Source organism: Rhincodon typus, chromosome 10, assembly GCF_021869965.1.
Source record: "Rhincodon typus isolate 14 chromosome 10, sRhiTyp1.1, whole genome shotgun sequence".
Taxonomy (NCBI): domain Eukaryota; kingdom Metazoa; phylum Chordata; class Chondrichthyes; order Orectolobiformes; family Rhincodontidae; genus Rhincodon; species Rhincodon typus.
Window position 1 is genome coordinate 7,443,344 of NC_063341.1, and position 24,377 is coordinate 7,467,720.

Genomic DNA, 24,377 nt, shown 5'->3' on the forward strand with positions numbered 1-24,377 from the left:
GGGGGGGTAGATGAGAGGGAAGATGGACAGGCCAAGGAGGCGGGGACGAGCTGGTCTGGTCTTGGGATGAGGTCGGGGGTGGGGAGATTTTGAAGCTTGTGAAGTCCACATTGAGACCATTGGGCTGCAGGGTTCCCAAGCGGAATATGAGATGCTGTTCCTCCAGCCTTCGGGTGGCAATGTTGTGGCACTGGAGGAGGCCTAGGATGGATATGTTGTCCAAGGAGTGGGAGGTGGAGTTGAAGTGGTTCACAACTGGGAGGTGCAGTCATTTGTCATGAACCGAGCGTAGGTGCTCCACAAAGCGGTCTCCAAGCCTCCGCTTGGTTTCCCCGAGGTAGAGGAGGCCACATCGGGAACAGCGGATACAATATACCACATTAGCAAATGTGCAGGTGAACATCTGTCTAATGTGGAAGGTTTTCTTGGGGCCTGGGATGGGGTTGACAGGAGATGTGTGGGGGCAGGTGTAGCACTTCCTGCGGTTGCAGGGAAAAGTGCCGGGGTGGTGGGGCTAGTGGGGAGAGTGGAGTGGACGAGGGAGTCACGGAGAGAGCGGTCCCTCCGGAAGGCAGATAAGGGTGGGGAGGGAAATATGTCCTTGGTAGTGGGGTCAGATTGCAGGTGGCAGAAGTGGCGGAGGATGATGCATTGAGGTTGGTGGGATGATACGTGAGGACGAGGGGAATTCTGTCTTTGTTGTTATTGCGGGGAGCGGGTATGAGGGATGAATTGCGGGAAATGCGAGAGATGGGGTCAAGGGTGTTTTTGACCACTGTGGAGGGGAAATTGCGGTCCTTGAAAAACGAGGACATCTGGGATATCTGGGAGTGGAATGCCTCATCTTGGGAGCAGATGCAGTGGAGGTGAAGGAATTGGGAGTAGGGGATGATATTCTTGCAGGAAAGTGGGTGAGTGGAGGTGTATTCTACATAGCTGTGGGAGTCGTTGGGCTTGAAATAGATATCAGTTGCCAGGTGGTTGCCAGAGATGGAGACAGAGAGGTCCAGGAAGGAGAGAGAGGTATCAGAGATGGCCCAGGTGAACTTAAGGTTGGGGTGTAAGGTGTTAGTAAAGTGGATGAACTGTTTGAGCTCCTTGTGGGAGCATGAGGCGGTGCCGATACAGTCATCGATGTAACGGAGGAAGAGGTGGGGGGTGAGGCCAGTGTACCTGTGGAAGAGGGATTGTTCCACGTATCCTACAAAGAGGCAGGCATAGCTTGGGCCCATGCGGGCACCCATGGCCACCCCCTTTGTCTGTAGGAAGTGGGAGGAGTTGAAGGAGAAGTTGTTTAGGGTAAGGACGAGTTCGGCTAAGTGGATAAGAGTGTCGGTGGAAGGGGACTGGTCGGGCCTGTGGGAGAGGAAGAAGCGGAGGGCTTTTCGGCCATCTAACACATTCAAGTTCTGTTGGGTTCCTTTATTGCATTTGTTCTTTGTGCATGCATTCTGTGCAAATTTAATGAATAATAATTATAGTTTCTCTGTCTCATATTAATTAGCAATATTACTTACTCTGGCATCCTAAAGATTAACTCTGATTCTGTCTCTACACTGATGCTGCTTATCTAGTTAGATTTTATTTTCCATCAGTTTTTTGTTACCCCAAGAATCCAGTTAGGAAATCTTGTCAACTTTCTTTGTCAGTCCATTCAAAATCTGGAGGTTGCTTTAGGGACAAAGGAAACCTCTTGCACTTATGGAGTGGTGGTGGGTTGGGTAGGGTAGATGAGGCCTGTCTGGTTTTCCCACTCTCTGTCATTTTAGTCAAGTCGAGAAAGGTCCATTTACATGATATACAGGTCCTTCAGGCAAAGAAGGAAGAATACTGAAGACAAAGGAAGCAAAAGAAAAGCAAATTAACATTCCTCTTTTCGTGGCATAAACTGAGAGGTAGTCAACTTTGTACATCTCTGTTAAATTCATCTCACCACACTGTGACCATGCTGTTAATATTGACACGTCGATCATCGTCTCTGAGCCTAACCCCCACCGTGAGCTTCACCACATAATAATCAAGTTTACAACACCAAACATTTGGCAGAATTTGCGCAAATCTGTAAATCCAAAGAATATGGTTGGCTCGTTAGGGCCTTCATGTTCATTTAATATTATGTATGGTGCTGAAACATTGCCCATCAGCTGTTAATTGCTGGTTAAATTGGATTTAATTCAGAGCTGGTTAAGGAGCATTGATTAGGTTTTACTTAAGCACATCTGAAGAAATATTTCCTGAAAGTGTGGCGTGGTTGAGTTACGAGATGCTTGTGTGTGATGTCTCACTCTGTAAGTAAATGTAAGGTTGAGTAAAGATAGGCTCAAGTATCCTCATTCTCCAACTGGCTTTCAGAAGTACAACACCAGCATCTGTGAACACTCTAGGTACACAGCATGAATTCAAGAAACACTTGCAGTGCTCCACTCACATCACTGAATCCTTATTGTAGAATTGTGATGCATTCTTCTGCATTTGTTTATTTACATGGTTTGAAAGAAGTAGTTAATTTCTTCTTTCAACCTTGCCTGTAGTTCTTTTATTTAGTTCCAAATGGTCAACAGTAAATTGATAGTCATTTTACTTTCATATTGACGTTTGTTTTGTGTTGAAATTGAAACTGGTCATTTTGCAGTACCGCTTTGGACATGTTTTGGGCATTGAATGGTTGTTCTGTTATGTACTGTAAACTCCGGTTGTAAGAGTTGGATGTTGCCTAACCCTCCAGGTTTGTCAGACTGAATTTCTGGATGTGAATGATGGGCTGTCCCAGTATGCCTGGTTTCCATGTACTGTTCCCTTCTACACTGTTAATGAATGGGACTTTAATCAGCACTCTTCATACCACAACTCTGATGCTGAAAGCAAGCTGTGGCTGAAGGTAAGAAGATTTCAATTGTTGCACTGGATGCTGCTTCTTTGATGGTCAGTGGAGATATATTTCAAAGAAATGCTTAAACCTTCCATTAAATTATAGGAGCCACTTTGTTGTGTGACACTCCAAAATGCCAATTTATCACTATTTATTTCTTAGATAAATGAGCATCAAATCAAATATACCTCTGTATTTTCATTTTAATTTGTCTTAATTCCTTTGCTCAAGTTATCAGTGAAAATCCATATCCAATTTCACTTCAATGATCAGAATTAAGTTTCCACTAAAACAAGTATCCCAATGGAATAACTTGTACTGGAAATAGAGCAAAGTACTATCAACTCTTCCTATTCAATACCCTGCATTAGATAGAATATTAAACCAATAGGAGTGTGTGCTCTTCCTAATGAATATTATACACTGAACATTATATAGAACCAGTACGAGCTACCTCTATTGTGTAAGTTTCATCCTACATTACATTGAACCGCTGTGGGCTGTCTTGATAATGTATCCCCAACTGACCATTGATCGCTTTCACAACTTATATCCATGTCAATTGGATGATCCAAGTTGAAGCTGACTTGGGTTTAGTCAGGAAGATTGTTGATCTCACTGACAGAGAATCTGAATGTATAATGCTTTACGACGAGAACTATGGCAGCAAATTGTAACATTGGAAAGAGAATCTGTAAGCAATTGCATAGGGAGAATGTGAAAAGAATTGGTGAAGTTGGCTTGGAGTAGATGACTCCAGAAGAATCTGGCTGAATGCTTTCAGAAATAGTACAAACACTTGGCTTTCTGAGCCAACATGAGGATCTTGCAAGAAGAGATTGCAAACTTGAGTTTATTGCTGTAAAATCACATTGGGTTCTGACTAAGGGCCACTCCAAAACTGTTGGTTGTTCTCTCTCAGACACGGTGGATTTCCAGCATTTTCTGTCTTTTTTTTAAAGAAAGAAAATACTTCAATTTCTCCCATTTGCAGTATTTCCTCTTGTCCATTTACCGGATTCAGCAAACAACAACAAAAAAGATTTTTTGTAATTTCAAATGCTGCTTTCTTCATGTTTCTTTTTTAAAACTTAGGTCAGTTTTGATCACCCTGGTGTGGCCAGCTCGATTCTAATTTATTTATCTGCAGATGGTACAACACTGTATGATCAGCACCGCAAATCGGTTACAGTCCAGCTCATTGACACCAATGGACGCAACCACACTCTGGGTACGTATACTGCAGCCAGTTACCAGGCAGCCACTTCAAACCACTTCTTACCATCAATTTTGTCAGCACCCTACATGTCAAATACTTTTCCAACCCTTAAAAGGGCGGGTAAAGTAAGCCACCCGTGCAGTTAAGGCATCATGGCCAGCAAACGAGGCCAGGAAAATCTTGCAGTGCTGAGTGCAAAGAAAAGTGGAAATCCAGCGGACTGGGAGAGCTGTTTTAGAAATAAAAATGGCCATAAAGGGATTTGGAGAAAGTTATAAGAGCTGCAAAATGGGAATATGGGGAAAAGAAACTTGTGAGAAATAGCAAAGCTAACAGTCAAAGTTCCCATAAATATGTTACGAGAGAGTGTGGTACAAAGGAATGTGGGTTCATTAAAGACAGATGCATGTGACATTATAATGAGCAGTAAGGGAAGGACAGGCTTCTTAAGTGTGAGTTGTGTCGCATTTTACTGTAGAAGAGTGGTCCGTAGGAAGTTAAAAATATCAATCAAGGGGAGGAACTTAAATAACATAAAAATGATTTGGAGAAAAGAATGAGACAATCTCCAGGACCCAATAAATCATGCCCTAGTGCATGGAAAGAAACATGTGGAGGGATTGCTGATGCATTTGCCACAGTTTCATCATCATCAGTATTGGTTATCCAAATTCAAGACCTGTGGCTTTGGATTGGAAAACTGTGATTAATTGGTTTTCAGAGCTAATACAATGCAATGGTGCCTGTTGAAATTTTGTTTTAAGACAGTATAGTAGCATGGTATGTTAAATATTGTTTCTACATGGTTTGCTGCTGTGATATGAGGGTTTACATATTGTTTGTAAATTATACACTGCCGTAGCAGCAGTGTTTACAGGTCTAAAGATGGCACAGTGCCAGGGTTTGCACATTGTCTTTCAGTGATAGATTGTTTTAATAATGATGATAAATGTTTCTAAATGGTATATGGATGACACAGTGCCATGTTTGAAAGTTGTTCATTGATGGCACTGTGACATGGTATTTGTGGATCATACAATGTATTGTATCATGCGCATATGTTGAACATACATCGTGGAGTACTTTGCATCAGTCTTTATATTGTGACTTTTGACCATCCAAAATAATGTCCGTGGTTTTTAATAATTGGAAGTGATACTGAGTCAGGGTAACAATGTTTAGCTGATTTACATTGGCATGGTCACAGTGTTAACGTTGAGTTTACTGATACTACTGTGCCACATTACCAAAGAATAATTCTTTTTAATCAATAATAATGTTCTGGTTTCACTATAAGCATTTTAATTGTTGATAGTGCACATTAACAGTATCAGACTTTAAATATTGGTTATTGATAGTGCAGTGTCATTGTATCAGAGTTTAAATATTAGTTATTGATGCTGCAGTGTCACAGTATCAGTGACTAAATGTTGATTAATAATGATGCGATGTCACAGTGTCTGTGTTTAAATATTAATGAAAAATTATACAGTGTCATAATATCAGTATTTAAATGGTGATTATTGATGATGCTTGTCGCAGTATCGGTGTTTAAATATTGATTATTGATGGTGCTTTGTTGCTGTATCAGTTCTTAAATATTGATTATAAATTATGTCGTTTCGCAGCACCAGTGTTTAAATATTGATTATTGATGATGCAGTATCACAGTATCAATGGTGATATATATTTCTTTTTAGGTGCAGGATCACAGCATCAGATTTAAAATATTGATTATTGAACATGCAAGAGAAGGGAAAGATTTAAAAGGGACCTCAGGGGCAATTTTTTCACACAGCGAGTGGTGCGTGTATGGAATGAACTGCCAGAGGAGGTGGTGGAGGCTGGTACAATTACAACATTGAAAAGGCATCTGAATGGATACATGAATAGAAAGGGTTTAGAGGGATATGGGCCAAATGCTGGCAATTGAGACTGGATTAACTTAGGATATCTGGTCGGCATGGACAAGTTGGAATGAAGGGTCTGTTTCCGTGCTGTACATCTCTGACTCTATTATAAGTATTAATAATGCATTATTGATGATGCACTGTCATGGTATCAGTGTTTAAATATCGGTTATTCATAGTAGCTGTGTTTAAATGTTGATGATAGATTGTATTGTATGACACTATCTGTTTAAATATTGATTATTGATGGTGTAGTGTCACAGCATCAATGTATAGATGTATAGATATTGACTATTGATGGTGCTTTGTCCATATCAGTGTTTAAATATTGACTATTTTAGGTGTGGTGCCACAGTATCGCTTTTTTTATATGTTGATTATTGATCTTGCAGTATGGCAGTATTAATGTTTAACTATTGAGTATTAATGGTGCAGTGTCAGAGTTTTCCTTTTTAAATATTAATTATTTATGGTGCGTTGTCATCATAAGAGTGCAAATATTGCTTATTGATGGGGCAGTGTGATTATCAATCTTTAAATATTGATTTTAGGTGCAGTGTCACAGCATCAGTTCCCAAATATGGATTATTGATGGTGCAGTGTTGTAGTATCAGTGTCGAAATATTGATCATTACTGGTACGGTATCAGTGTTTAAATATTGATTATTGATGGTGCAGTGTCACAGTATCAGAATTTAAATATGTTCATTGATGTTATAGCATCACAGTGATGTTTAAATTCTTTTGGTTCAAATGTTACTGATATTACACTGTTGCAATATCAGTGTTTAAATGTTGATCAAGGATGTTACAGTGGCACAGTATCAGGGTTTAAATACCAATTTATTGACGGTGTAGAGACAGTGTATCATTATTTAACTTTTGTTTCTTGATCATGCAGAATTAGTGATATTTAAATCAATACTGTTTAAACATTGATTATTTATCGTACAGTATCAGTATTTAAATCTTGATTATTAATGGTGCAAGGTTCCTGTTCAAGCGTTTAAATATTGATAAATGTTGGTGCACTGTCTCAGTATTAGGTTTTCCACCTTGACTGTTGATTGCTACTGCATTACAACACAATGATTAAGTATTGATTATTGATGACATGTGGTCACATTATCAGTGGTTAGAAAAAATTATTGATGGTGCAGTTTCCCAGTATCAGTGTTTAAATATTGATTGTTGATTGTGTAGTGTCATAGTGTCCCTTTTTAAAATATTGAACATTGATTGTGTGGAGTTACAGAATTCAGAAATTAAATAGTGTCTATTAATAATGCAGTGTCACAGTATTAAGGTTTAGAACATAGAACATAGAACAGTACAGCACAGTATAGGCCCTTCGGCCCACGATGTTGTGCCGAACTTTTACCCTAATCCTAAGGTCTATCTAACCTCCACCCGTACCTTATACTATCATCCATATGCCTATCTAATAGCCGCTTAAATGCCCCTAATGAGGCCGATTCCGCTACCCTCTCCGGCAATGCATTCCACGCCCCGACCACTCTCTGAGTAAAGAACCTATCTCTGACGTCTCCCCTATATCTACTTCCACTCACTTTAACACTATGCCCCCTCGTAATAGCTACCTCCACCCTAGGAAAAATACTGATTATTTCTGGTGCAATGTCACATTATCCATGTTTAAATATTGATTATTGATGATGCAGTATCACAGTATGTGTTTACATTTCGAGTCTTGATGTTGCAGTCACAGTAATTATTCAAGATTGATTATTGACGTATCAATATCGCAGTATCATTGTTGAATTATTGATTACTGGTGGTGTAATGTCACAGTATCAATGTTTATATATTGATTATTGATGGAGCAGTACGTCAGTATCAGTGTTTAAGTATTGATCATTGGGGGTGCAGTGTCACAATGTGAGTGGCTATTAGTGGGTATTGATGGTGTGGTATCACTGTAACAGTGGTTAAATATTGATTATTGATGGTGCATTGTCACATTATTAGTGGTTAAATGTAATTATTGATGGGGCAGTGTCTTGGTTTCATGTTTAAATATTCATTATTGATTATCAGAGTCACAACGTTGCTATTTTAAGAATTGATAGGTGCAGTGTTGCAGTATTGATGTTTAAATATTGATTTTGATGTTGCAGTTTCATATTATCAGCTTTTAAATATTGATTATTGTATATCAGTTGATGCAGTATCAATGTTGAAATTGCAGTGTCATAGCATCAATGTTTAAATATTGTTTATTGATGGTGCAATGTCTCAGTATCATTGTTTGAATTTTGATCATAGATGGTGCAGTGTCACGGTATCAGTGTTTAAATATCGATTATTAATGGTGGAAAGTCAGAGTATCAATATTTAAAGTCTGTTCTTTGATGTAGCAGTATCTCAGTGATATTTAAATCAGTATTGTTTCACCATTAATTATTGATGGTGCAGTGTCACTGTGTAAGTGTTTAAATATTAATAAATGTTGGTGCATTGTCACAGTTTTAGTTTTTCCATCTTGACAGTTGATTGCTACTGTGATACTATACAATGATTAAATATTGATAGTGCATAAGTCACAGTATCAGTGATTAATAATTGATTATTGATGGTGCATAATCAAAATATCAGTGATTAAATATTGAGTATTGATGATGCAGTGTCACAGTGTCAGTGTTTAAATACTAATTACTGAAGGTACAGTGTCAAATTATTCATGTGTAAGTATTGATTATTGTGTCACAGTGTCAGCATTGATTATTGATGGTGCAGTATAATGTATCATTGCTTAAATATTGATTACAGGTGTGTATTGCCACATTATCAGTTAGTTAAATAGTAATTATTGATACTGCAATATCTTAATATCAGTGTTTAAATAATTATTGTCAATTGTGTACTGTTGCAGTATCCCTTTCTGGAATATTGATTGTTAATGGTGTAATGTCACAGCACCAGTGTTTAATTATTGATTATTGATGGTGCAGTTTCACATTATCAGCCTTTAAATATTGATTATTGTAGATGCAGCATCATAGTTTTAATGCTTAAATGTTGATTCTACTTGTGGCAGTGTCACAGGATCATTGTTTAAATATTGTTTATTGATGGTGCAGTGCCTCAGTATCACTGTTTAAATATTTGATTGTTCCTTGTTAGTGTATCAATAATTTACATTGATTATTCATGATACGGTGTCACTGCCCGAATTTAAGTATTTATTATTGATGGTGCTGTGTCACACTTTCAATTGAGTATTGATGGTGCAGTTTCTCTGTCTCAATGTTTAAATCTTGGTGATTGATGGTGCAGTGTCACAATATAAGCATTTAAATACTGACTGTTAATGTGGTACTGTTATTTCATCAGGGTTTATAGGTTTTTTGTATATGATAGGTGGCGTGTTATCACTTAATTTTTGAAATATAGTGGTATCAGTACTTAGATAACAAGGTGTCGAGCTGGATGAACACAGCAGGCCAGCCAGCATCAGAGGAGCAGGAACGCTACGTTAGGGTCCAGACCCGAAACATCAGCTTTCCTGCTCCTCTGATGCTGCCTGGCCTGCTGTGTTTATCCAGCTCGACACCTTGTTATCTCAGACTCCAGCATCAGCAGTTCCTACTATCTCCGTTATCAGTACTTAAATGTGTTTGCAAGTGACTGTGGGTAAATGCCAGTATTTAAGTAAGATATACAGTGGCATGAGCGTATCAGAGTCAATATGTTGTTTGTGGATGGTTACATACTTGAATGTGTGTTTCCTGTTCATTAATGGGGCATTAAAGATTGTATCACAGTATGAGTGTGGTACATTATCACAGATTATGTTTTATGGAGCATGGTATCAGTGTATATTAATGTTTTTATGTAATGATGATACATAGTCTTATGATGTTAGTTTTCCATCTATTATAAACTATAACACATGGTATCAATATACATTTATTAATTATTGATGCTATAGTGCCATGGTTGGAATATTCAAATACTTTTTAGGTGGGACTGTGGCATTGCGTCATGTCTATATGTTTATAGATAGTTCTGAGCCCATGATATTAATACTTATAAATTGATGAACCAGTACCATGGTTGCAACTGTTGTTTGTTGACACTACGATGTCATGTGTTGTTTGTAGAGTTTTATCTGGAGACAAGTTGAAAGGTTCATGGTGCACCATGTCAAATTTGAAGACATTTTACCATGTGAAATAAAAGCAACATTGTCAAAAGTGTATTCAGTTGGGAACTTGTACTGTAGACTGTTAAACACACTGATATCCAGATGTCAAAATAGGCAGCAATAGACTTTCAGAGATTTACAAGGCGTTTATTGTAGTATTCTACAATGTAGTACAAATATCAGTTTCTGGACCCATTCCTTGTCCAGAAGCCAACACCTCACTGGGGAAAGACTTAGCTCTCGATCTTTTAATTAAATCAACATGTTCAGAGATGTTATTACACACCTCCGGAGCAGGTGAGACTTGAACCTAGCTCTCCTAGCTCAGAGGTAGGGACACCACCACTGCATCACAAGACCCCTAAATAAAATGCAGTTCTTTTTTCAGCCTATGGCTTTGAGATATCCTACACGGGTCCTCAATGATTCCTTGGAAGGAGCCAGTCATATGAGTTCAAAGCATCCCTTGGCCTGCTGGATTGACCTCTGCCCATTGCCTGAACAGTGGCAAAGTGGAGCCCCTGACCAAATGGTCAGCTGACCATGTGCAAGCCCCTGCACCATCAGCAGGCCCTCTCCTTGACTGACCGCAGAACCCTTAACCACTACTTCTGTCTGTGTTTGAGACACAGCAGTTTGGTTGATATCCATGAGGTGGGTTTGTTGCACAGGCTGTTGGCACGTGCTGCAGGTGTAAGATGGACATAGTAGTGTGCCAAATGGCAACACAGTCAATGCCCTTGACTGATGAGTGGTGACACTGGCACATCCATAAGGACTGTCACCAATTTTGATAGATCCACCATAGAAAGCATTCTATCTGGATGCTTCATGGCTTGGTACAGCAACTGGTCTGCCCAGGACCGTAAGAAACTATAGAGAGTTGTGACCACAGCCCATACCATCAGGCAAGCCATCCTTCCATCTATTGATTCCATCTACACTTCTCGCTGCCTCTGAAAGGCAGCCAACATCATCAAAGACCCCTTGCACACTGGTTATAATCTCTTCCAACCTCTTCCATTGGGCAGAAGATACCAAAGCTTAAACACACATACCAACAGATTCAAGGACAGCTTCTTCCCCGCTGTTATTAGACTTCTGAATGGGTCAATTAAACTTCAAACCCAATGTTGATCTTGCTTTTTGTGCGCCTTATTTGCAGCTGAAATCGTATTCCTCACTCTGTTCAATTATCCTATGATCTTTGTATGGTGTGATCTGCCTGTATTGCATGCAAAACAAAACTTTTCCCTGTACCTAGGTACATATGACAATAATAAATCAAATAAAATTAACGGTGAGAAGCTTCCCGGCTTTGTATCTGTGCTAAAAGGCAATTCAAAATAGGAGTGATGTTTGCCTTTGAGGTCCGGCCAGGACAGCAAAGCACAGCAGGGCAAGCTGAGACAGGATGCATCGAAGCAGACGCAAAGTGAATGTGTGCTAAGAGAGCTAGTGACCAACTCTGAGATGCAGCCTGCTGCAAACATTGAGCTGGGTCCCTAGGAGCAAAGTTTCCTTGCGGCAACATTGAAATGAAAGGTGCTAGCTCGCTCCAAAGTGCAACATTACAGGTGCAGAGGTGCTCGGAGATGTGCCGTGATGGTGCATGGAGTTTGGATATTTGTTGGATCCCAATGTCCGTAGATGTGGGGTGCACATGGTGGAGCGTTCCCCGAGATGTTGGTGCTATGTGTCCAAGATGGGGATTCATAGGGCAAGTGGTGAGCTGGAGTCACCAGGTATCAGCTCTGACTTTCAAGTCAAGAACTCTTGGCATCTAGTTTCTATCTGGCAGGTGGGAGAACAGGAGCTTGCACATTGCTGAGGCAAGATTGGGTAATAATGAGATTGATCAGGAGTGATATCCCCTTTAATAGCCCTCTTGCCATGAGCTAACAAGAATTACGCCTTGACATCCAGGACTTGTTGAAATTTCAATTTGTCAGTTTTGCCGTCAAGCAAGGCCTCACTTGACGTCTTCCATGATTCTGCCAAATTTCTAACCATAGCCAACGTCATTCTGAGCTTTGGAAGATTTCGTCCACAGTGTCAATATTTAAAGGATGTTTATTAGGTTGAATAGTGTCATGGTATTTATTGATGATACTACGCCAGTGTATCAGTGTTTAATAGTTGTTTATGGATGGAATAATATAGTACCATGATATCAATGTTGTAATAAAGGCAAAATAGTGCAGATGCTGAAAATCTGAAACATACACAGAGAATGCTGAAGAAACTAAAGAGTTTTGGCAGTGTCTATGGAGAGAGAAAAACTGAACTAACATTTCAAATCTGGTATGACTTGACTTCAGAACCAAAGAAAAGTCATATTGGACTCGACAAGTTACCTGTGTTTCTCTCTCCACAGATGCTGTCAGACCAGCTGAGTTTCTCCAGCATTCTCTGTGTTTGATCCATGTTGTATTGTTGTTTTTCGATGGTACAGTCTGATCATATTGTTATAAATTGCACAGTGCTGTGGTGTCAGTGTTTATGTGTTGGTTATAGGTGGTGCAGTGTTTGGTAACTTGATTATAGATGGAGCATTGCCATTTTTATCAGTATATAAATGTTGTATAGTGCCATGGTGTGAGTATTTTAGTGATATTTATAACTTTTTTACTTGCATATTATTAGGGTTTAATTTTTGGTTATGGAAGGTTTTTTTTAACTTTTTCAAGAAATGTGAATATCACTGGAAAGGCCGACATTTGTTGCCTGTCTCTAATTGTTCTTAAGAAATGGTAGTGAGTTGCTGCCTTTAACCATGACAGTATATCTGGGTAGACCTTCAAAGCTGCTGGGAAGAGAATACTAGAATTTTGACCCAACAACTATCAAAGAGCAAAATTCTAGTTCCAAGTCAGGATGGTGTGCATTAGAGGCAACTTGCAAGTGGTGATGTTTCCATGAAGCTTCTGCCCTGTCCTTTTAAGTAGTACAGGTCACGAGTTTTAAAGCTGTTATTAAAGGAGTTTTGGTGAGTTGCTGCAGTGTCTCTTGTATGTAGTAAGATCTGCTGCCTCTGTGCATTAGCGATGGAAAGCGTGAATGTGATGAATGTGAATCATGAATGAAACGTGTTGGTGATAAATGGGGTGCCAGTCAAGCGGGCTGCTTTGTCCTGGATGCTGACAAGCTTCTTGGGTGTTGTTGGAGCTGCATCCATCCAGGAAAGTGGGGAAATATTCTGTCACACCCCTGACTTAGTGCCTTGTAGATGGTGGGTCAGGCTTTGGGGTGTCAGGAGGCGAGTTACTTGCCACTGTATTCCTAACCTCTGACATGCTCATGTAGCCATAGCATTCATAGTTCAGTTTCTAGTCAGTGGTATCTCTCAGGATGTTGGTGGTGGAGGATTCAGCAATGGTAATGCTATTGAATGTCAGTGAGGGATAGACTCTCTGTTATCAGGTGGTTATTGCCTGGTTCTTGTGTGGTGTGAGTGTTACCAATTTATCAGTTCATAGGTCTATGCTGCCCAGGTCTTGCTGCATATCGACACAGACTGCTATTGTATCTGAGCAGGTGAACTGAATATTGTGTGACCATCAGTGAATTATCAGTTCGGACCTTATGATGGATGGAAGGTCATCAATACAGCAGCTGAAGATGGTTGGGCCAAGGACACTCTACTGAGGAACTCCTGCAGAGATGTCCTGAAGCTGAGATGACTGACCTCCAATGACCACAACCTTTGTGCTTAGTATGATCACGTGGTACAGATATCCCTCCACCCACGCCTTGCCCCCCACCCCAGTTTATATTGACACCAGCTTTGCTCAGGCTCCTTGATGCCACAATAGTCAAATGCTGTCTTGATATCAAGGGCAGTCACTCTCACCTCATGTTTGGCTCTTTTGGTCATGTTTGGATCAAAGTTGATTTGATGTCAGGAATTGAGTGGCCCTGGTAGAACTGAAACTGACCATAAATTAACAGGCTATTGCTGTCTAAGTAATACAGTTTATCACTTTGCAGATGGTAAAGAAGAAGCTGACAGGGTGGTAATTGGCTAAATTGGATTTTTCCTATTCTTTTGTGGATTGGACATATCTGGGCAATTTTCCACTTTGTCAGCCAATTGCTAGTATTGTAACTGTTCTGGAACAGCTTGATAGAGTCGTGACTATTTCTGGAGCACAAAACCTTAATACTGTTGCAGTGACACTGTCAGGGCCAGCTTATCCAGGTGCCATTTCATAATATCATGTTAAGAGAATGGAATTGGCTGAGGCTTGATAGCTGCGATGCTAGTAAACCTCAGAAGATGACTGAGATGAATCAAGCACTTGGCACTTCTGGCTGAAGGTGGTCACAAATATTTCAGTTTTATCTTTTGCACTGATTTACTGTGCTCCCCTATCATTAAGAATGGGGATATTTGTGGAGCCTCCTTCTCCAGAAACTCCGCAGGTCTGGTAGCATATGTGGAGAGAGAAACAGTCTGGCATGACTCTTTTTCAGATCTGAGTTTCTCCAGCATTCTCTGTATTGATTCCAGATTTCCAGTGTATGCAGTATTTTGCCTTTAGTTAAGATTTGATCCTTTGGCTTTGAGGTTACTTAGCCGTGTCAATAGCATGCTGTTTTTGCTGTAGGTATTCACACCTCATTTTTAGCTATACCATTAGGAGGTGCTTTTGGCTTACCCCATCTGTAAACTTCATTGAACCAGGGTTGATCACTTGGCTTGATGAGAAAGATAGCATGTAGAATATGTCTGCCCATGAAGTAAATGTTATTTCTAGAAGTGTCAAGTGTTCAAATAGTATTCATCGATGGTTCAGTTCTAAGGCAAGATTGTTTAATTGTTGTCTAATGATAGAAAGGTGCCATCTCATTGTTTAAATATTGTTCATTGATCAACATTTATCAGCATTTAAATGTACATTGATGGCAAAGTGCTCAGTGTTCTGTGTACATATTGATTATGGATGGTCTGTGCCGTAGTACCAATCTTATAGATTCTTCATTGGTAGAATGCCGTTGATTAAGTGTTTAAGTTGTGTTTCTAAAGAGTATGATGCTATGGTATCTATGTTCACACATTAATTATTAATAGTAGACTGAATTGACATCAATGATTAAATATTATGTATAGATGGTGCATTGCTGTCTATCCTTTTCTGACCATATTTTATAGATTGTACAGCAATATAGTGTCAGTGTACAAATGTTGTGCATTAATGTTACAGCAGCATTATGTCACGTTTGTATGGTGCAGTACCATCCTATCAGTGTTTATATAATGATTATTGACATTGCAATGGTATGATTTGATACTTATTTGATATAATTGTTAGTACCATCGCAATTTAAATGCTATTATCAGGTGCCACTGTGTAATAGTATTAGTGTGTTAATGGTTTATTATTAATTTCCAGTTGACTTAGTGCCTTTGTATGTCATGATAACAAATCTAGGACACAATTAGGGGCTTCATTAAAAAAAAATCAGGACTACAATTGCAGTAATTTTTGGATTGCAACCTGAGCGATGAGCAATGAGTGCAGGGTAAATAAAATCAAAGAGTCAAATGTGTGTTGTGGCAGTATGGTTTTGATTCACAGGGTCCTGGCACCAGTAGCGAGGAAGGTGGGAGCTGAAATATTGGAACAGTCTTCGCCCCAACCATACTGGAGCCAAAGTTCTGATGAATCCAACGACATAAACTATGTTTAAATGATGATCATGGTGTCAGTGTTTAACTTGTGTGTTTGTGGTCCAGTGTCATGATATCAATGCTAAATGGTGCTTAGAATGGTAACATGCATTATATTTACTGATAACATGGCACTGTATCAACTGTGACCATTAATTAAAGATTGATTCCATGGCACAGTACAAAGCACAAAGAAATCCTAAGAATAGTATCAAATCACAAGGAAAGAAATTAAGAAGGAGCTTAAAGCAATCACTATCACAGGGTAAAAGTAAGGGAAAAACTAATAGAAGTTTAGCTTGATAAGAACTGGATCTGATGACCAGCATCAGCTCTAAGGGCTGTACATCCCTTTGTGCATGATTCCCTAGATTTTCGAAAGGTCCGAGTGGATTGGAATACTGTAAAAGTAACACCGCAGCTTGAAAAAGAAGGAAGACAATAAGGAGGAAACTACAGGCCAGTCAGCCTGATGTGTACCATTGGGGAGATGCTGGAATGCATTGTTAAACAGGTAGTAACAGGACTTTTGGAAAGTCATAATGCAATTTGGTAGAGACAGCATGGATTTGTGAAAAATAACTCATGTTTGCTGTATGTAATAGAAATCTCTGAAGATGTAACAAACAAAGTTGATAAAGAGGAACCAATAAATGTAGTGAACTTAGATTTCTAATCAGTATTTGGTAAAAGTTGTTTATGTAAGATAAAAGCTTTGTTGACATATCAGCTTGGATAGAAGACTGTTAACTAACAGTTTAACATAGAATTGGAATAAATGGGCCATTTTCGGAAGGGTAAATTGTAACTATTGAATAGTCTCAGGGATCAGTGCTAGGGCCTCAACTATTCACAGTCTTTATTAATGACTTAGATGAAGGGACTGACTGTATTGTAAATTGCTGACCATGTGGAGCTGAGTAGGAACGGAAGCTGTGAGGAGGCAACAAGAGCCTCTAATAATAGAATTACTGGTTAAGTGAATGGGCAAGCATTTCGCATGTAGAGTATATTATAGAATGCACTACTGTACATTTTTCTACAATGTATGGTTGTATATTTTGGCAGAAAAGCAGAAAATTATTTAAATGGCTGAACTTACTCAACCTTTCCTCATTAGACAGTCTCTCCATACATGGAATCATCTGAAATAAAAATAGAAAGTGCTGGAGAAACTGGACAGATCAGGCAGCATCTGTGGAGAGAGAAGCAGAAGGGTTAACATTTTATATTAAATGAGCCTTCTCTGCCACATTGTCAGCGTTTTAGCCTTTGTAGTTGCTGGATTTATCGTTACACCCTTTCTTGAACAGGAGTGTAACAATCCTCTGGCACCTCTCTGTATCTAAGAAGCACTGGGGAATTAGAGTCAGTGCCTCTACAAATTTTTCTCTTACGTGCCTCTTATTTTCAGGTGCATCACATCCAACAGTGGTGACTTATCAAATTTGAGGACAGCCACCCTTCCTAAAAATCCTCTCTGTATCAGATTTTAACCCATCTAATGTTTCCACCACTGCCTTTTTCACCATAAATTCAGTCACATCTTTGTCCTTTGTTAAAATCAGTTAACAAAGCACTCATGTAATATGTTGACTATACCCTTTGCTTTTCATGCGCAAATCCCTTTCTTGGTTCTTAATTGGCCCCGCTCCTCCTTCTCATGCCCTCTTGCCATCTACACACCTGCAGAAGACTTTTGGATTTCCTTTTAATGTTAAATTCCTATTTCTTCTCATACCCTCTTTGCCTCTCTTATTTCTTCTTTCACTTCCTTTCTGATCTTTCTGCTTTCAGTCTGGCTCTCACTTCAATAAAATTCAATCCGCATTCAATAAGACCATGGCTGATCTGTTTTTGACTTGAATTCTTCCTTCCCAGCTTGTCCCAAAAAACCTTTGATTCCCTTGCCAAACCAAAACTTGTCTATCTCTGCTTTAAAAATATTTAATGATCCCATGTCTGCAGTCTTCTGAGGTTGAGTGTTCCACAATCACAGAACCCTCTGAGGGGAGAAAATATTCTCCTAATCTCTGGACTAAAAAGGTGACTGATCATTTTAAACAGCAACCCCTTGCCCAGGACTGACCCACAAGAGGAAATGTCTTTTCCATATCAAGTTTAACAAGACCATTTTGGATCTTATCTATGTCAATCAAAACATCCCTCACTGTTACAGACATGAAAGAAAACAACTCCAGACTGTCCAACCATTCCTCATAAAACAACCCACTCATTCTAGGTTTCAATCTAGTAAACAAAAGCAGAAATTTCTGGAGAAACTCAGCAGATCTGGCAGCATCTGTGGAGAGAGAAACAGTTAATATTTCAAGACCATTGGCCCTTCTTTTGAAAATAATGAGGCAAGTGAAAGAGGAAATTGTAGAGGCACTTCCTGTAATTTTCCAGTGCTCCTTAGATCTGAAGAAGGGATGCTGGACTTGAAATGTTAACACTGTTTTCTGTTTCCACAAAAACTGTGAGACATGATGAGTTTTTGTAGCATTTTCAGTTTTGTTTCAGGTTTCTAGCATCTGCAGTTTTTTTTTTGCTTTATTAGTCTAGGAGACCCCCCCCTCTGATCTGCCTTCAGTGCATTTAAACGCTTACTTAAGTGAGGAGACCAATACTGCGCACAATATTCGAGGTGTAGTCTCAACAATGCTCTGCATGACTGAAGCATAACTTCCTTTCTTTTATGTTTAATTCCTTTCATAATAGAGCACAGCACCCCATTAGCTTCTTGATTCTGTACTGTACCTTTGTAGTAGCATTTTGTGACCTATCCACTGGAAAAACCAAGATCTTTCTGCAACTTGGAATTCCACAGTTATTGTCCATTCAGGTATGACTCTGCTTTTTGACTCTTCCTGCCAAAGTGAACAATTTCACATTTTGCGACATTATTCTCTAGATGCTAGATATTTTAATCACTCACTCACTCAACCTGTCTGTACTCATCTGCAACTCCTTATGTATTCTTCGTAACATACTTTCCTACTTGTCTTTGTGTTGCCTACACATTTAGCTATCATCCCTTCATTCCCCTTGTCTAAGATATTGAGGCCAAAGCACAAAGCCCTGTGGGACTCCACTTTTCACATCCTGCCAATCGGACAAATTATCAGTTGTACATACACCTTTGTTTTCAGCCAACGGGCCAATCTTCTATCTATGCTAATATATTCCCCTAAACCGTGAACGTTGATTTTCCATTATAAACTATATGGACCTTATCAAATGCCTTCTAGAAATCCAAGCACACTATGGCTACAGGTTCCCACTTATTCATAGTGCTTTTATTACTTCAAACAACTCCAATAATTAGGTGAAAGATGATTTCTCTTTAGTGTAACCATGATGACTTTTCCTGAGTATCTTGAGCTTTTTTCTACGAATGCAGCTATCATCTCTTTAATAATTAATTCCAATACCTTTCCCACGACAGACGTCAAGTGATCTGGCATATTGTTTCTTATTTTCTGCCTACCTCCCTCCTTGAATAGAGAATTGCTACTCTTCATTCATCTGGAACTTTTCCTGAGTCGAGAAAATTTTGGAAAATAAAACCAGCACATTTTCTATTTCATTAACCATCTGTAATAAGGCTGTGGATGAAGTCTATCTGGACCTGGAGATTTGTCAGCCTCAGCTCCATTAATTACATAGGAACATAGAAACATAGAAGATAAGAGCAGGAGGAGGCCATTTGGCCCTTCGAGCCTCCTCCACCATTCATCGCGATCGTGGCTGATTGTCCAGCTCAATTGCCCAATCCTGCTTTTGCCCCATAACCTTGCTCTCATTCGCCCCAAGTGCTATATCTAGCTGCCTTTTGAATACATTCAATGTTTTGGCATCAACTACTTCCTGCTGTAATGAATTCCACAGGCTCACCACTCTTTGGGTGAAGAAATGGCTCCTCATCTCCGTCCTAAATGGTCTACCCCGACTCCTCAGACTGTGATCCCTGGTTCGGGACACACCCACCATCAGGAACCACCTCCCTGCATCTACACTGTCCAGTCCTGTTAGAATTTTATAAGTCTCTATGAGAACCCTCCCCCCCGTCATTTGTCTGAACTCTAGCGAAAACAATCTTAACCTAGTCAATCTCTCCTCACACATCAGACCCGCTATCCCTGGAATCAGCCTGGTAAACCTTTGCTGCACTCCCTCGAGAGCAAGAACATCCTTCCTCAGAAAATGAGACCAAAACTGCACACAATATTCCAGGTGTGGTCTCACCAAGGCCCTGTACAACTGCAACAACACATCCCTGCTCCTGTACATGAAGCCTCTCGCAATGAAGGCCAACATACCATTTGCCTTCTTTACCGCCTGCTGCACCTGCATGCTTACCTTCAGTAACTGGTGCACAAGGACACCCAGGTCCTGCTACACACTCCCCTCTCCCAATTTACAGCCATTCAGGTAGTAATCTGCCTTCTTGTTTTTGCTTCCAATGTGAATAACCTCACATTTATCCAAATTATACTTCATCTGCCATTGATTTGCCCACTCAGCCAACCTGTCCAGGTCATGCTGAAGGATCTCTGCATCCTCGTCACAGTTCACCCTCCCACCCAACGTGGGAGTATCTGCAGACTTGGAGATGTTAAATTTTGTTCCCTCATCCAAATCTTTAATATATATTGTGAATAGCTGGGTTGCTCAGTACCACTTTCTCGATGATTATAATTCACCAGGATGCTCTTCTCCCTTCCACCTCCTGATTTATACCTACTACTGGATTTTGTTTATATCCTCTGTATTGAAGTTGGAAGCAAAATATTTGTTCTTTTCATCCATTATTTTTATTATCTACTATTACCTCTCAATTTTCATTCTCTTGAGGACCAGCACATATTTTACTTACTTCTTTCCTTTTTAAACTCTTGCTATCTGTTTATGTTCCTAGCTAGATTAATCTCACACTGTAATTTCATCCTCTTCATTAACCCTTTCGTCATTCTTAGCCATGCTTTCTCTACAGACCAGTTATCTTATGTGCCTCTCATCTTTGTGCAGAAATATGATTTTTCCTTAAGTTTTTGTTAACCACAAGTGTCCTCCCTTCAGAGTTTTCTTTCCCGTAGGAATATATTTATTCTGAGTTTTCTGAAATATCTGCTTGAATTATGTGTTTCTAATGATCTGTCCCCTTGCCTAGTATACCGGTTCACATCAGTCAATTTAGCTTTCAAGTCCACATAGTTGCCCGCTAATACTAGTCTAATGTCCAATCTCTCCCTTTCAGACTAGATTAAAATTCAATCATATTGTGGCTACTATTATGGTTACTATGAGGTAGGTAGGCTGCTGCCTTTACTCTGAGGTAAATAATTAATCCTGTCCCATTACACAATAATATAACCCATGCACTGGTCAGTTCCAGAAAGAGCTACTGTAAGATACTATCTGAAAAATACTGTATGAACTCCTCATTCAGGCTGCTTTGACCAATCTAATTTTTCCCGTTTATGTGTAGATTGAAGTCACCCATGATTATTGCCATCTATTTAACACAAGAACGCAATATTTCTGCATGTAAACTTTCTCCCACATTTTGGTTGTTGTTAGAGGCCTGTTGACCGACACCTCTAATTATTTCTTTCCCTTCCTATTCTTTATCTGCACACAAACCAATTCTGAACTTCCTGAACAAAGCTTATTTCTAACTATTGAATGACTGCCACCTTTGATTACCAGTGCTACCCCTCCATTTTTACCTGGTTTCCTATTCTTCTTGAATGTAAGATACCCCTGAAGGCACAACCACGCCTCTTCTTCCTCAGGCAGCTCAGGAAATTTGACAGGTCCATAAGATCCCTCAGCAACTTCCGCAGATGCACCATTGAAAGCATACTGTCTGGGTGCATACGGCCTGTTACGGCAACTGCTCTGCCCAGGATCGTAAGAAACTACAGAAGGTGGTTTGCACAGCCCAGACCATCACGGAAGCCAACCTTCCATCCATGGGCTTTGTTTGCATGCCTCGCTGGTGCGGAAAGGCAGCCAACATCATCAAAACCTCCCACCCCAGTAATGCTCTCCTACAACATCTTCCGTTAGGCAGAAGATACGGAAGCCTGAAGACATGTACCAGCAGGTTCAGGAACAGCCTCTCCAGCCTCAAATAACGCTGATCTTGCTTACACTGATCTCACCTAGTGTACACCTTGTGCAATGTAACCTGTATGCCTCTGTCTAAATCTTTTTGATCTGTACATCCTTGCTTACAATGATCTGCCTGCACTGTTCGTAACCAAAGTTTTTCACTGTACTTCAGTACATGTGACAATATATCAGTCTATCAATCAGTCAGTCAGTCTCAATATTCAGGATCCAATCTTTGCCATCCTGCAGCCACATCTGCATAATGACTATCTGATCAATGTGCTATGTCAATTTGTTTAAGAATGCTACACATATTCAGAAAGAGAGCCTTTAGTTTTAGCTTTTTGTTTTCTTTGTAACATCTGGTGTAGATTGTTGGTTATTCCAAGAGTTTCTTTCTGTCACATCCCATTATTCTCTGGCTGTCATTTCCCATTTCACTGTATTCCTCTGTCACCTTGTCTTTACTCTTTGATGTAACATTTGATCCCTTGCCCTCACTATTTAGTTTAAAACCTTCTCTATGTCCCTATTTATGCAGTTCACAAGAACACTGAGCCCAGCACGATTCAGATGTCGACTGTCTTGATGATACTGCTCCCATTTTCCTGGTGCTAATGTCCCACAAGTTCGGACCCACATCTCCCACTTCAGCTGTTGAACATTTTTCTGTCTTTAATTATATTGCCTGTGGCAACCATGATTACTGATCCTGTCCCTCCTACTGCAAGTTCCATTCCAGCCCTGAGCAGATCTTATGCAATCCATCTCTATTTCTTTTGCTATCCCAGGAACTCTGGTTTACCTCCCTTTCCCTTTCATGCCAGAGCATCTTGACTGTACCCAAACAATTTCTTTAAGCGATATTCTGATGTTTTCTTCTTGTTTTGCCTGTGTTCCAATTAAACAGGCCTGCTGTTTTCTCACCTCCTGAGATTGTCCTGCAGTTAAGTGTTTTTACTGAAATACGTGCCTTTTTATTTTCCGTAGCTAACCTAAGCCTTGACTCTATTATCACCGTTTCCTACATGACTCCCTATTGACACTCACTTCATTGTTTACACCTCATTCCAGCTGCATGGATCTAGCAATGCCTCACTTCATTGTTTGGCAAATTGATCAAGAAAATTCTCCAAATGCACTTCAGAAGTCTTCCTTTTAAACTATTGCTATCCTTCATTGTATTAGAACAATCGACGTCCTTTAAACCTATTGTATCCTTCATTTGTGCCCAGTTCTGATCAAAAGTCATTGACCTGAAATGTCAACTTTCTTCCTGTCTCTAGAGCTGCTGCTTCATCTGCTGAATGTTTCTAGCATTATGATGCTATGCTGTTCCCATACTAGCTTCCTCAGAGATATATCTTCAATGTAACAAACTCTACTCCCTCTCACCAACACTATTTAATTGATCACTTCTTAATGAATACCATGCTTTGCCACCTTCTGATCCACCACAGACACACATTAATATATTTACTCACAAAAAAACCCTTCTCCTGGACATTTGGTGCAAACTCCTTTCTGTGACACTGCATGACACATCACTGGGACTTCACTATAGTTTGCTCTGATATTTTTAAACATAGTGTATGTGACACAATCTTGAGGATCTCTCACATGTTGAATTTTTGTTTGATTTGATTTGTTATTGTCACGTGTACCTAGATACAGTGAAAATTTTGTTTTGCATGCAGTACAGGCAGATCATTAGCGAACAAAGTGCATTAGGGTAATAGAACAGAGTGAGGAATAACAGATTTAGAATTGAGGTTTAAAAGAATAGAACAATCGTGAGATATGTAAGAGTAAGATCTGGTGTAGAGAGCTTGCAAAGAGTCACCGTGCATCAGCACCATCTTGAATTGCACAGCAGAGAAGAGTAATTTGACCAACAGTACTTTTGCAGATTCTTGGAAAGAGTTTCTTAATTGGTCCCCTTTGTCTGCTTCTTTTTTCTATCCAAAGGATGTTAATTTTCTTCCTTTATTTATCCAGTTCTATTTTGAAAGTTACCGGTGGATCTCCTTAAGTCATCCTTTTAGAATATGCATTCCAGAACACCATAACTACCCGTAAAGAAACTTCATCTCCCACGTTTACCAATTACTTTCAAGCTATGTCACCTGTATACCAATCCTCCTGCTACTGAGTTATGAAGAATTGTGATAAAATCATTTTTAAAATCTTTATCATGTGTGCTTCTCTGCTGTAAGGTGAACAATCCTGAATTTCCACTTTCTCCAAATCACCAAATTCCCTCACACTGTTAATTGTACATCAGATGTGCTTCATTACATTGCAGGTGGAATTTTATTTGAGTCCATATGTGGTGCAGTGGTCACTTCCCTACCTCTGGGCATGAAGGTCCATGTTTAAGTCCTATCTGCCCTGCAGGTGTGTTATAGCATGTCTGA

General features: G+C 39.7%; 1 protein-coding gene across 1 annotated transcript in view; it reads left to right on the forward strand.

Moving 5' to 3' along the window:
* The window catches only part of LOC109930284 (pappalysin-2), a 340,597-nt gene that overhangs the window by 176,217 nt on the left and 140,003 nt on the right, over positions 1-24,377 (forward strand). Inside the window, exons 11-12 of the mRNA XM_048602074.1 lie at positions 2,726-2,878; positions 3,965-4,100. Coding sequence (XP_048458031.1) covers positions 2,726-2,878; positions 3,965-4,100 — 289 coding nt within the window. The remainder of the gene's footprint in view (positions 1-2,725; positions 2,879-3,964; positions 4,101-24,377) is intronic.